Source organism: Hippoglossus stenolepis, chromosome 12, assembly GCF_022539355.2.
Source record: "Hippoglossus stenolepis isolate QCI-W04-F060 chromosome 12, HSTE1.2, whole genome shotgun sequence".
NCBI lineage: Eukaryota > Metazoa > Chordata > Actinopteri > Pleuronectiformes > Pleuronectidae > Hippoglossus > Hippoglossus stenolepis.
In genome coordinates this window covers 19,230,823-19,244,997 of record NC_061494.1, presented here as the reverse complement: position 1 = coordinate 19,244,997, position 14,175 = coordinate 19,230,823, and the positions used below count along the sequence as shown (strand labels likewise).

General features: G+C 45.3%; 2 protein-coding genes across 3 annotated transcripts; one reads left to right on the top strand and one right to left on the bottom strand.

The window, feature by feature from the left end:
* Nucleotides 1–452: 452 nt before the first annotated feature.
* prepl (prolyl endopeptidase like) lies at nt 453–8,406 on the top strand. Of its 2 annotated transcripts, none has more exons than XM_035173147.2 (15): nt 453–826; nt 1,817–1,945; nt 2,172–2,238; nt 2,361–2,541; nt 2,676–2,764; nt 2,857–2,983; nt 3,061–3,277; nt 3,383–3,574; nt 3,687–3,920; nt 4,168–4,343; nt 4,471–4,687; nt 4,872–5,021; nt 5,417–5,543; nt 6,864–6,952; nt 7,309–8,406. In XM_035173147.2, the coding sequence occupies exons 1-15, from the start codon at nt 719–721 to the stop codon at nt 7,381–7,383; spliced, it is 2,178 nt and encodes a 725-aa protein (XP_035029038.2). In that variant the 5' UTR covers nt 453–718; the 3' UTR covers nt 7,384–8,406. The 2 variants fall into 2 exon arrangements, with proteins under 2 accessions (XP_035029038.2, XP_035029039.2); XM_035173148.2 differs by having other exon boundaries at nt 454–826; nt 3,708–3,920.
* slc3a1 (solute carrier family 3 member 1) lies at nt 7,450–13,667 on the bottom strand. Its single transcript, XM_035173149.2, has 10 exons — nt 13,103–13,667; nt 12,308–12,487; nt 12,052–12,197; nt 11,811–11,936; nt 11,280–11,399; nt 9,241–9,365; nt 8,785–8,986; nt 8,502–8,684; nt 8,119–8,244; nt 7,450–8,004 (listed from the first exon to the last, which is right to left on the bottom strand). The coding sequence occupies exons 1-10, from the start codon at nt 13,497–13,499 to the stop codon at nt 7,573–7,575; spliced, it is 2,037 nt and encodes a 678-aa protein (XP_035029040.2). The 5' UTR covers nt 13,500–13,667; the 3' UTR covers nt 7,450–7,572.
* Between the last annotated feature and the right edge of the window lie 508 nt (nt 13,668–14,175).

Here is a 14,175-nt window from a genome sequence, read left to right as displayed (position 1 = left end):
ACGACACATGCGGTGCAAAAAGTCACAACACATACAAATACAGAAACGTGCTGCAAATAACGACCCAAAAAAGCTTTGTAGTCTGTAGTTTTTATTTCAAGTTACGCTTTAAGCATTTATATTGTGCCAAACTTATGTCTGCTTATGTGAGCACTGGCTCTTTTTTTGTTTTTTGTTGTTCTTTACATTCATATTTAGAAAATTTAAAAGGTTTGAATGTTCTTTGTTTTCGTTTGAAAAATGTGCTCATGTAAGGGAAACATTTGACATTTAACACAAGTTTACGCTTCCTAAACCCATCGTTGGTGTAAGATCATACACATCATGATGTTGATGAACGCTAATTGAGGGGGGGGCCCCTGGGAGTTTTAGCTTGGGGCCCCAATAGACTGAAGCATCGCCTCTGCCTCTGATCAGACTCTCAATCCACGTCTGACCTCGACTGCTTGAGTCTGTCGCTGCCTGCTACGTCACCAACAGCTGCTTCACGTGCTTGTTATGGATCTTCTTTCTGCTGCGTGCACTTTGCCTGACAGATGCACAGAGTCACGTAAACAACCAGAAACAACAGGTGGAAACACAGTGACTCTCTCGTTGCGTGGGTCGTGTTTGCCGTCGTGAATTCCACCCTGGTGACAGTCGGCCTCTTAAACCCCCACGTAAACAAACGAGCTACCCCCCCTGGTTTAGCTAGCTGGTGCTAACTGCTAGCCGGGTGATGGCAGCCGTCTCTTCTCTGCTCGGTTCCTCGGCTCGTGTCGCTGCTCGGATTCGACCTGTTTGTAAACAGGTGACTCGTCTGTCCTCGCAGCGACGTCACACGCGGGTAAGCGAGCGAGAGGAGCTGGAGTCACATCACCTCCTGATAAACCTTCACCCCGACAGCGTGAGGTCATCCATTATTCACTGAACAGGTGTAAAGGAGCCACGATGACAAGTGGAGATAAAACACTTGAGACACGTGCTTCCTCCGGATGTGGATCAGTCACCACAGGAAGAAGCTGCACATATAAACACCTGTTCACAGTTTTATTAAAGCTCAAACTTTATGTTTTTTATGTTTCTACTGTAAAGTTTGATTCCACTGTTTATATAGTGGTATATGATGCAAAAGTGTGGGCACCATTATCATTGTATATGTAAAAGACTGTGGGCAAGTCTGTATTTTGTAGTTCTTCTATATTTACGCTTATGAAATAGAAAGTAACAGCACATTAACATTTGGGAGAATTATAGTTTTCTACTTGATTTCACTTCAACCAACAATGAATATTAATCAATGTGAAACCCATTCACTGTATCTCACACTGCACATACTGTTCTTGTTTTTACACTGTGCATATTAGTTTTTATTCCGTTCATATTTTTCTATATTTCTTATATTATAAGTTTTATTATCCTTAAATGTATTATTACTTACTGATGCCTATTTTTGACTCTTGCTGCTGTAATATTGCAGACTTCCCCATTGTGGGACTAATACAGGATTATCTTATCTTATCGTATCTCATCGTCATCATTGAGATGATCATTTAGATTTGCACATAAAGCCGTTGCTCAGTTCTCTGGTTATTTATAACATAAGAGAAGCATCACATTAAATATACTGCAATATGAGGAAGGAGCGCTGTCACACTTTATTGCAGGGATATAAAAAAAATGCTGACACACTGGTTAACTAACTTGTTAAAAAGTTTTACAGTTCAATGTCCATCCTCTGCGACAGGAGACAATAACCTTTATTGACACAGCAATGCCCCTCAAAGTTGGAAGTTTCAAAAAGTGCATCCTTAATTTTAATGCTGTTTTATTTCAGGAAAATTCCACCTCACCTGCTGATCATCTCCGCTCTGGACTTGAGACGTACAAGGACCTGCAGAAATATTTCAGCAAGAGACTGAGGGCGATGTACCGGAGGATCTCCAGCACAACTGATCACTCAGTGGTAAGAACTGCTTTAGGTTTGAAGTGTAATGATGATATATATGTTTATGTATTATGTCCCTCATATTAAGCACCAACATTCATCCTTATTGCATTAGATACTCCTCATTTCTTCGTGGGGTGAGCTAGATCTGGAAAATTCAAGTGACTTTCATTCAGAAATATTTAACTTCAGGTAAATTCCACTTTGTTTTTTTTAGAATCCGCTGTGATCTCTCTTTCCACAGGTCTGTGGCCACCATCATGTGTATTTCATTGAAGGCGATGGCATCTACAGGATGGACAACAGGCAGAGTAAGACATCATGAATGTAGCGAGACAGTGTTCACTAATCACCCTAATTCTAACCCTGCATCTGCAAGTTAAGGGACATTCCCACTTTTGTGACTGACTCTGTTTCCTCTCCCTGCTCGTAGGAGATCTGGAGCCGGAGCAGGTGCTAAATGTAGGACAAGTCTCTGGAGGAGAGGAGGAGACGGGACCTAAGAATGGAGAGAGGAAGCGGACGTTTCAGTGGATCGTCCAGAGAGTACGTTTATCCCCACAGGAGAAGCATCTCGCTGCCACGTTAAGAGCTGCTCATAGAGAGGAGCTGAGGTGAATCAAACACAACAGAATTAAACCTACAGAACACACTTCATTTGGCAACACAGTTTTTTGTTTGCTTGTGTAAATTTAAACTTTTTAAGTCAGCGATTTAAAGATTAGATATTTGTACTTTGAATTTCCAGATGTGTGGTTGTGAAGCTTAAAAGGGAAATGTCCACTTCTTTGGATCCTTCACACATCTTAATAACACTGGACAAAGTCTTCAGCTGTGGTATGTTTTAAATTGCTGCACTTAAAATTAACCGAGAAAAGCGATGTTAGTGCACAGGCTAAAATCAAAGTATATTTTCTGCGTCGGTACAGAATGGGCCACAGATGAGATCCTGTTCTTCACGACTCTTGAGGGCCTGCGTTGCAGCAGAGTGTCTCGTCTGGACCTGACCTCCGGTGGAAGCAGGATAACGTCTGTGTATGAGGAAACACGGCCTGAGTAAGTGTAAGATGTTACATCCAAGCCGTCTCGGCCCTTACACCGTCTGTAACTGAAACACTGCATCCCCCCCCCAGTGTGTTTGTGGAGGTTGCCCTTTCCAGAGACCGACAGTTACTGAGCATCAACTGCAACAGCAGGACCAGTTCAGAGGTGCTGCTGGTCGATACCACAACAACCAGCGTAGAGCCTCTCCTGGTTCAGCCTCGACAGCCGGACCTCTTGTACCACGTGGAGCACTGGAGAAGGAAGCTGATCATACTGGCTAATACAGGACCTGGACAGGAATATCAGGTAAAAGAAAGTGGTTGGAATAAAACATATTCTGAAATATTGAGACTTAAATGATATACTCTTTGTTTTACCAAGTGAGGAGATTTATTCTTCTTTGCTCACTAGGTGGTACAAGCTCCACTCTCCAACCCCTCCATGGTGTCCTGGGTCTCACTGTTCGCCCCGTCTTCTGGCTCTGCAGTCAAAGACATGGACGTGGTTGGAGACCACTGTGTGTTGACTGTAAGAACGCCGGCCAATGAGCTCGTCCTGATTGTGATCCCGCTGACTCACCCTGAGAAAGCCTACACTGTGCCGGTCAGTGTGTCAGGAAACTCTTTGTATTTCTTGCCGACTTCCTTCCTTGTTTTCCATTTTGCTTGTATTTTACTTTGCCCTATAACCTTATACCCATCTCTAATACTGTCAGATGTCTACACTCCTTCCCCAGCTCCCTACCTGGGCTTGCGCCATGGAAACCAAGAGACCAGGCTTGGCAGACCAATGCAAAGTGTTAGAACTCCTCATCTCCTCTCCAGTCCACCCACCGGTGCCCTACTGTCTGTGCCCAGAGGACGGGCTCCTTCTGTCAGTCACTGAGGATGGATCTGTCCGAGAGAACAAGGATGATTATACCACCACACGTTTAGAGGCCTGCAGCCAAGTGAGAAGACACATGCACACACACTGACACAGTATCTGCAGGGAGGTGAGCATTTTGTATCAAGACTCGAGTGTCCACTGATAAAGCTCTTTTCGCAACTCCACAGAAGTGTTTAGTAGCACATGCATCTCAAACACCTTCACACATACACCTGACAGAAAGGAAGTGATGACATTTACAAACTAGGGATCGTTTAACACTTGGCATCATCCCAGTTTGCAGACTGTCTCCTGCCTCTCCTCTGCAGGACGGCACCCTGGTGCCAGTCACACTTTTCCATGCCGTACCTGTGGAAGGTCTGAGACAGGCGCCACTGCTGGCTCATGTCTACGGAGCTTATGGCAGAGATCTGCACATGGACTTCTGCCCAGAGAAGAGGCTGCTGCTGGAGCAGGGCTGGGCTCTGGCCTACTGCCACATCAGGTAACCTATCCCCACTGCAGCAGCCTCAAACTTACTCAGCAGTTTATTTGCTGAGGAGAACGTATCTAACTTAGTGTGGAAATTCAAACTTTGTTGTAAAAGTGAACCGGTTCATTCCCCCCCTCAGAGGTGGAGGAGAGAAGGGTCTGTCCTGGCAAAGACAAGCTCGTGAGGAGAGGAAGCTGAAAGGAGTGGAGGATCTTCACGCCTGTCTCCAACACCTCTTCTCCTCAGGAGTCTCCTCACCCTCACTCACTGCCCTCACAGCCTGCAGTGCTGGGGCTGTGCCAGTGGGAGCGCTGTGCAACAGACACCCACATATGATCCGGGCCGTCACCCTGCAGGTAAAATGTTAAGTGTGTTTTTTGAGTGTTTAGCTTTTAGCGTTATTGTATGTCCAAAGAACAAGTACATCGGGGACAGTGTCTTCCTCCAGAGATTTATCGGTTTGTAAGGGTTAAATACATATTCTACTCATTCATCGTAACATGGTGCCTCACCAAATGAAATCTCTCTTCCTGTTTTCAGGCTCCTTTCCTGGATGTGTTGGGGACGATGGAGGATCCCAGCCTGCCTCTAACTTTGGAGGACAGAGAAGAATGGGGGGACCCGTTAGGAAACCCCAAACACAGACTCAGCATCTCCTCCTACTGTCCCCTTCACAACATCACTCCTCAGGTATGGGGAGGGGAGATTGAGAAGTTAAAAAAATGGGGCTGTAGTTTTTTGTGCCTGTTAGTTTGCTACCTTCTTTCTGAAAATCACTCTCTGATTATATCTACGCTGCAATGTAAAGTGTCCTGTAAAACCAGAGAACAGACTATGCTGAAATCCCATTTTACATTCCCATGGCCCACAGCCTGAATATGAATAGCACTGGGTCAATGAATGGTTTCCAGGCTTTCTCTGAAATCTGTTCAACATAAGTTGAGGAGCTCTCTAGTGCTGTGTCTTACTGACAGATCATTTAAACTGGAAATATACATAAGCCTCAGAAATGTTGTTTAAGGGGACACTGAGGACCACTGTGTAACTTGTTTATCCGTTTCTGTGTGTGTGTGTGTGTGTGATAGTGCTATCCATCAATGCTGCTGACAGCCTACAGCAGTGATGCCAGGGTTCCTTTGGCAGGTGTCCTGAAATACACTGAGCAGCTAAGGAAAGTCATCCACACTCACTTCACCACGGATCCAAAGTCAGGTACATAAAAGCACAAACACACACACACATACACACTCAAACTTTCACACATCAGCCGTTTTCAGACATGAGCTCTGAAGAATGTTTGCACAATAAGTGGACTTTCTCCGGACTTTCACATATGAAGAATGCAGCAGGAGATTCTCACGTTCATGTCAACAAAGAAATATCTCCAAAATGTTGAGGTGAGGGCTGGTGCAGGTTTCAGGAGGGAGGATGTATCGGATAAATAACACTGCTGAGATCACGTGTTTTTGTTTTCAACACCGGCGTCGGCCTTTGACACTAATAACTAACTGTCGATTCTCGTCGTCTTGTCAAGTCGACATCTTCGTTTCCGTCTTCTACGTGTATGACATCTCTTTTTCATCCTGAGACATTTGTATTCTTCCAGTTTCACGTCTGCCGCATGCATCCTGTAGATGCCATCACCTTCAATGAGTGCATCGTTCTGTGGATGCATTCCAGAATAGATTCCCACTCGTTCCACTTTCTTTTGGGTGTAATTTCTGCATCCCCGAGGTTTTAATAGTTCAGGGTCGACTCCCAGTAGTCGTGTCAGTGTGGACGTCTTGAGAGGCAGCAGCAGCAGCAGCAGATGTGTAGCTGTCTGTCTGGGGGGGGAAAGTGCTATCAGAGTTTTAAGTTCATGACCAAAGTGTGGCATAGGTCACCTTGTAGTGTAGCATGTGTGTCAGCTAATTGCTCTCATTTCCCTATAGACAGGCTCTCTCTCCCTCTCACTCATAATCTGCCTTCACCACATTGGTGGTACTCCGCTTTACACCCCTCTCTCTCTCTGCACACATTATCTCTCACTTTTTCTGTTGTTCATACACACATACGCCAGCCAGCTTAAGTGGCTCTGTGTGTATGTGTGTGTATATATGTCTCCCTAATCTGTCTCTCTGTTCTCCGGAGTCTTTGATAAAGTGCTGATGGCATAGACACACGCAGGCGGGTGGGCAGGCCCATTAGCATGGTAAAGAGATAGTGTATCAGAGCGAGAGATTAGACGCCACAGACTGGGAGCTGTCAAGGTCAAGACCGCACTTGTGAAACAGCCAGTACCACAGAGACGGGGGGAGGTTATAATATGAGGGAGGCAAGAGAGGAGGGAGCTCAGTATCAGATGGGAGCAAGCATGAATGAAAGGAGAGTCAGGAGTGAGAGAGGGAGATAAGATTTGGGGCAACCGGACGGAGAGAGAGAAGGGCAGCAGAGAAAAAAGACATAAGAAGATAAATGTCTTGGAGGAAGTTTTAAAGATTAGAGATCTTTTCTTTGACCTTTGGCTCCCGATCCTCATCGTTCTCTCAGGATGTGAACCAGCACCAAACATCGTTCTGAATATCCAGCCCGGAGCAAATCACCTCGGACCAGACGACTTTGAGCTGATGCTGGAGGAGGTAATTAAATTCTCAAGATCCAGATTTGATTTGGATCTGCACCAAACTGCACACACTCAGAAATCAATGAAAATGTAAAAAAAAAAGCCCTTTATCACAATGTTAAAGAAAGTGGGGAAACAATTGCTGGATCTGCCCCCTGATCTGGATCCACACCAAAATTGAATGGGTTCTTTCCTGACCAATACCAAATCCTTGCACTAAATGTTATGGTAATCCCTCCAGTTGTTTTTGCATAATCCTGCAAACAAACACCAGTGAAAACATAACCTCCTCTGTGGAGGTAATACGGCAAATTAGACACAATCAGCTATTTTTTAATTTATTTTCTGACCTCTCCTCTCTCCCCAACACAGGAAGCCCTCAATCTAGCATTTCTATACAAAGAGCTGGGCCTCGAGCCGCCGCGGCGCAAGAGGAAGAAATTGTGAGGCTTTCGAGAGGCGGTCGGGAATCAACATGAACTTTTTGAGTGGAAGAAAAGACAAAGATGATGGTGACTGTATCTGTTGCGGTTCCTTTTAATTCTCTGACATACATCCCTTACAGAGGAGACACCAAAGAAACATCTTGATTTCTACTGTGAAACTGTAATAACTGAATACCAGTGTCCATTCATGTTAGCATTTATAAAGTATGTCCATGGCTCCTAAATAACAGGCCTTCTCTGAGACGTAGCACTGTTTGGGATGGTTGGGATTAAACCGAGTGGGTGCGGAGAACTGAATCACCAAACCCTCCCCTGCCTCCGTCTGGATACGAGACTTCTGAAACACTTTGCCATCGCTGACACCGTTTGTGCTCATTAGCACCGTCAGCTGGTCCGGCAGCTCCCCAATAGACGAGAGGTCTGTGACGGCAGATTCTTTGCCAAAGTTAAGGACCATGAGGAAAGCTCGGTGTAGCCCGTCGAGCTCTCTGAGGTATGAGAAGACGTTGGCGTCAGCGTGGATGTAGCAGAACCACCCGCGGTGAAGCGGCAGCTCCGACTGACGCAGGGTGTTCAGGAAACGGTACTGAGACAGAACGGAGCGTCCATCTGTTTTCTGGACCTAGGGGAGAGAGAGTGGCAGGAGGGGGGGTCACTTGATTTTCAAGTAAGAAACACAAGCAGCCTCTGGCCAGATGTTCCTCCCAAGTTGAACAGAACTAAAAGATCTCTGTACCTCCACGTTCACGCTTGTGTAATCCGGGTGAACAGGCAACCAGGTGACGTTGGTTCTGTTGTTGAAGCCTGCGTTCACGTTACCACTCCACTGCATGGGGGATCGCTGAGGGTCCCGACTGGCACTCTGCAGGGACAACGTGCAGTTTGACTTGGAAAGAGCACAGACACTTCAACCTATACACATGTATGTACAGTTTCCATTCCACTATGGTCAAAATGCAACAAACTGGAAATAAATCCTGCCTTAATAAATGTTTGTCTATTTTCATTGTTGACACTAATCTTGTCCTGTTGTGTCGTTGTTATTATTGTGCAGCAAATGATGCTACAGTGTCTAATGCATCGTCTGAAAACGCTTGTTAGTGTGTGCAGAGTACTGACTGTATTGTATTTGCCAGCGGGATCTTGTATCTCACTGTCCGTGACATTAATGTTCTCCATGCCGATCTCCTCGCCGTAGTAGGTGGTGGGGGTGCCGGGGAGCGTCAGCAGCAGCATGTTGATGACACGAATGTAGGTCTGACCAGCGCTGGTGGCAATTCGAGGCTTGTCGTGGTTTCCCACCTGGAAACAGAGGGAGTTAGAGAGGTACAAAGGAAAAGGTGAAACAAGTGAGGGATAATTTAAAGATGCCAAAGAACAACATAGATAAATGGCGACTCACCACCCAGTTGGCCCATCGTCCACTGGGCATGTTGGTCATCCAGAGCTGGACCAGTTGTTGAACCCACAAGCCGCTGGTGTTGTGAGGCAGGTCCAGCAGGTAGAAGTTGAAGGGGAAATCACTTTCTTTCACCAGCGACGTGCCGTAGTACATCATGGTCTTGTCCACCTCGTGGTAATCGTATGACTCTGTCACCATGAACCTGGAGGCAGCAAGAACGCATGATAACATTCAAACTGACCCACAGCCAAGCATGGAAACTCATCTGTTTAAACCTATTACCTTTTATTAAATAGATTTACTGACCACATACGATAATAAAAGGACACAAAACATCACAAAAAACGAGCACTGACGAGTCAGGAGACGTTTATGTTGTTGTCCTCGTGTGTAATAGAGAATAAAGAAGGTAACATTATCAGTTATTACCTAAATATTACTGTATTCTTCACATACCTGTATCTGCCAGGCTCACGGCTGTAAATGTCCATCTCTGCCCTCCAGTCCCTCATGAGGTCGTGCAGCCCCAGCTGACTGGTGGTGTAGTCGTGGTAAAGGTCCCACTCTGAAGTCACCGACTCCTGGAGAGGAAGGAACATAAAGAAATATGAGAGTCATGTGAATATTATTGGTCTCCCAGTCAGGTTTTACATTTAGTCTCTGCAGAGAAGTAGTGTTTCATTCACAGTAGAGTTTCCTCCCTGACATCAACTCCAGTGCATTAGTGGAGCTCAATGGTATTTTCCTCAGCCCACTGGGAGTTAGTGGGAGCTGGAGTGTAAATGCATTTCTTTGTCCTTTCGTAGGCCTGAACTCAGGGAGCAGCCACAGGACAGGTAGTTGGAAAATAAGTGGAAACCAGATACAGAGAGAAGAGGCCAAGTGGTAACAGACTTATGGGTTCAGTGATCGAGGAGTAATGTCATGTGCAAGAAATATTACTTTTATTACGTTTTATTAAAATAAAGTTGAAATGAAACATGGGAAAAGATAAAGTAGGATATCACTCAGTAGAGCACATACCTCCGTCAAGGCCCGACAGTCAAGCTGCACCAAATTTCATGTATCATAGATATCAGTTCTTCTAAATTAAAATGTTTTCATCAAGATCCCTGAATTAATCCCTGGAAAAACATTTAAAATGGTGATAAATCTCACATTGTTAAAGATATTGAAAACACGTTCCTGGATCTGTCCCCTGATCCAGATCCAGACAGGAGTGAAAACATAACTTGCTTGGCAGAGGACATAATTATGAGGGAACCAACTAAGGAGCTGCTTCAGTCTCTAAAGCCCAATGTGAGGGTTAAAAACGATAACACCCGATGTGAGTGTATTGTGTGTCGGGGGAACTCAAACACAACACAACATACTAATTCCAGTCAGAAAAGACCAGGCCACGAATCTATTCATGCACTTTACCACTGATGCAGCAGTGAGGTGACGTGCTGCCATGTGAACGAACCATTTAGCAAACTGCCTGTAAAATACAATGTTGGCGTGAATTGAAAGCTTCAGTCGGCAGTAAACCACTGAAGCAATAATGATAACACGGAAAGTTGCTCAGTTATAAATACGGCCTTGAATGTGACTGAATCTGAACCCATATTGTACATGTGACTATATATATTGCAGTGTTGTTTAAATGCACGAGAGTCTCTGAGAACAACTTGCTGCAAAACACAGCTTTGTGTGTTTAATTCTTTAAAACAAAAGGCAGTGTTGGATGTGGGTGCTGCCGCAGCGAGTTCACCTCTAAGTCAACAGTGAGCAGACGGGTCGGTCTCAGTGTTATTCTGCAGGAGTAAATAAATCCCAGTGACTCGCCAATCCACCCAAATATGCGTCTTTTCTACTAATCTTTCCTCTGGGAGAAATAACTTCATTCTCCTGGTGAACAAAACCCCTCAGCCAGCTTAACTCTGAAAGGGTCGTGAACTCCTTTGAATTCAGAGAATGGTATTTTGTCCGGAGGAGCACCAGATGACCTTATGTTTAAGCCAGAGATGATGATGATGAATGATAACGTGGAGCACAGTGCGAGTTCTCCCACTCAACAGTCTGTTCCTCCGGCTCCACTGGAGACGCCTCTGCCCACAGTGCTGCTTCTATCCCTCTCACTGATAAAAATCTGGACTCTGACATGTCACGTGTCGTATAATTCAATAAAGTAAAATCGTAATATAACCATATAACTGAACGTCGCAGCAGAGAGGGCTAACTAAGCCGAACCTTGACCCACTGAGCTCGGAGAAAGCGGAGCTGTCAGGTGATGATCCTAGGCGGACTGTTCGTTAAACTGCAGCTCCGCCTTACAAGAGGTTAAATGTGTTTGGGAGCTGAGTTACACCTGCTCTGCCATTCGAGATGGATCCATTTCAACTGGCAGATCACAGACACCATGTCGGGTGAACGTGAGGAGAGAGAGCTGCTCGACCAGGGCACGTTGGAGACAAACGACGGTGATTGAACTAAACTGAAGAGGCAACACTTACAGGCGGTTTCTCTGGGTCCACCTGTGGCTCATCCCTCAGGTGCGCGGCCTCCAGGATGTGCTTCACTGCGTCCATCCGGAACCCGTCCACTCCTTTCCCCAACCAGAAACGAATAATATCCTGAGATAAAACAACAAATATAGATCCATTAAAATACAGTGTGTCCACAGTAAAACTCATTCTCCTATCAAAAAAATCCTTTACACAATAAGTTACTGTGTAATTTGCCGTGTAGCATTAGTTGAAAACACCCAGGGGTTAACAGGGCGGGGGGGGTTAATGAGTAATCTGTTACCTAACAAAACAAAGATTAAACCTGATGTGTGAATACAGCAGTGATTGGTGCACAGTGGAGGAGACAACAGAGATTTTAATGACCATAGATAAACAAAGAGGGGAGTCAGTAGCTGTGTGTGTGTGTGTGTGTGTGTGTGTGTGTGTGTGTGTGTGTGTGTGTGTGTGTGTGTGTGTGTGTGTGTGTGTGTGTGTGTGTGTGTGTGTGTGTGTGAGTGTGTGTTGATGTAATCTTACGATGATCTCCTGGCGGACATGTGTGTTTCTGAAGTTCAGGTCTGGTTGCTCCTTGAGGAACTGGTGCAGGTAACATTGTCCTCGGACGTCATCGTAAGTCCACGACGAATTCCCGAACACACTCACCTGAGAGAAACAGCAGGATGGAGAATTGTTGTCGTTAAGAAACTACACACATGTGAAAACTTTCTCCACTCCTCCACAAACTCCTGTGAAAAGGTGTTGATCCGCAGATACCGACCCAGTTATTAGGTCTCGGTGATGTCTCGTTGCAGTCGGTCCAGACGTAATAATCCTCGTAGTGAGGATCTCTCGTCCGGCTCAAGTTAAACCAGCGGTGTTTGTCACTGGTGTGATTGGGAATGAAATCCATGATCAGCTTCAGACCTGGTGGAAGCAGAGAGAGAAAAGAGTCAAAGGTATTCACTTCAAACCAACCAGGTTCCCCCTGAAAGGAGACGTGTAGCGGTCCATCGTGACCACCTCCAGCTCCACACCTTTGTTGTGCATTTCAGCCAGCAGCTCCTCAAAGTCCTGCATGGTGCCAAAGAGGGGGTCAATGGCTCGGAAATCTTCCACGTCATAGCCAAAGTCTTTCATGGGGGAGCGGTAGAAGGGACTGATCCAAACCGACTTGATGTTCAGGAACTCGAAGTGATCCAGCTGCTCCTGAATTCCTGTCGGAGCAGAGACACCCTGGTGATAGTTAGGAGGCTGAAAATACACACGTACCACAACTTCAGAGAGCACCTGCTAATACTCGACAGCAGAGTTAACGTGGATATATTTAAAAACAGTTGGTGTTTGGTGTGGCTGTATTTTAATTAAATTATAAAGTGTTTTTTAAATTATGCTGCTAACCATAACTGAAGTAACAGAAGCATTAAAATAAAAGTAGTGCAATGAATAGTAGAATATTTGCATTCAAACCTTTGTAAACTATGAAGTAGCTTAAAATAGAATTTCTCAAATAAAATAAAATATATCTGATAATTTAAGTAAATGTACTGACTCTTCATCGGAGTAAACAAAATCGACTTGAAATATCCACAGTAAACAAAATGTTCACCTCTTTAGCTTTAATCTATAACATGTTAATGCAAAGTATTTCCCTCTGAAATTTGAAATATAATAGATTACAAGTAGATTAAAGTCGTTATTTGTAATTATGCCAAGTAATGTAAAGTAATGAAGTACATTTACTCAAGTACTGTACTCTGCACTGGCAGTACAGTGTTTACAAACAACCCTCAGCCCTCCACAGTGTTCTCTGTGGGTCAGGGGCGTTTTACCTTTGAGGTCTCCCACACCATCACCGTCCGAGTCCCTGAAGGAGCGGGGGTACACCTGGTACACCGGGGACACCTGCCACCAGCTCAGGCACCGTGGAGACAGAGCGATCACCGTGATGGTGAGAGCCACCAGGGCCAGGGTGCAGGCCACGATCAGCCAGAACAGGACCTCCCGGGGCACCCGGTACCGGGCCTGGGAGGAGTACAGCAGCAGCACCTCCTTGGGCATCCCGGCGTAAGGCTTCAGCTGCGTGTACTCCTCCACAGCCGGGTCCAGCTTCACCGAGGTGGAGTCCTGCTGCTTGTCCTCCGGGAGAACACCGTCCACATCCTGGAGGTCAGGGTCTCTGGTGTAGTTCACCAGCACCATACCGGTGCTCTGCTTCTTAGAACTCATCTCCTTTATTTAAGAAAGGAACAAATCCTGTGCTGGTTTAGATCCACTTCACCTCAGACTGAGAGAGTCAGAGTCACATCAAGTAATCTAAGTGATCTGAGAAGGTCATAGTACACACACACCTCTCTCTCACTCTCTCTCTCACTCTCACTCTCTCTCTCTCTCACTCTCTCTCACTCTCTCTCTCTCTCTCTCTCTCTCTCTCTCACCTCTCACTCTCTCTCTCACTCTCTCTCTCTCTCTCTCTCTCTCTCTACACTCTCTCTCTCTCTCTCTCTCTCTCTCTCTCTCTCTCTCTCTCTCTCTCTCTCTCTCTCTCTCTCTCTCTCTCACTCACTCACTCACAGATCAGTTCCGCCTGTGGAATGTGGGAAAGAGGAGAGTTGAATGGTTAGAGATTAACATTTTTTGGGTTCAGAGCTGGAACCAGTGTTCATGTCTTTTACTTCTGTCTGTAGTATGTATAAGCTGCAGTGTATCAAAATGTATTTGAAAAATAAACAGAATATACATAATGTTACATAACTTGCTCTCAATACTTTATGGGTTATTATAGTTTTGGGTTGCCAGGTTGAGGAAAATCCTCCTTAAACATAACATGATTGAATTATCTTATGTAAAAGGCTTTGCAGGACAACTGGACCAAAGTCCATTTACAAACTGCTAATTGGAGCTT

Excerpts from the sequence above, each read along its gene's own strand:
- prepl (XM_035173147.2), top strand. The coding sequence starts at position 719 with ATGGCAGCCGTCTCTTCTCTGCTCGGTTCCTCGGCTCGTGTCGCTGCT. Across the intron at positions 1,946-2,171 it reads GCACAACTGATCACTCAGTG|GTCTGTGGCCACCATCATGT; the intron begins GTAAGAACTGCT and ends CTCTTTCCACAG. Across the intron at positions 6,953-7,308 it reads TTGAGCTGATGCTGGAGGAG|GAAGCCCTCAATCTAGCATT; the intron begins GTAATTAAATTC and ends TCCCCAACACAG.
- slc3a1 (XM_035173149.2), bottom strand. The coding sequence starts at position 13,499 with ATGAGTTCTAAGAAGCAGAGCACCGGTATGGTGCTGGTGAACTACACC. Across the intron at positions 12,488-13,102 it reads TGGTGTGGGAGACCTCAAAG|GAATTCAGGAGCAGCTGGAT; the intron begins GTAAAACGCCCC and ends CTGCTCCGACAG. Across the intron at positions 8,245-8,501 it reads CCGCTGGCAAATACAATACA|AGTGCCAGTCGGGACCCTCA; the intron begins GTCAGTACTCTG and ends TTGTCCCTGCAG.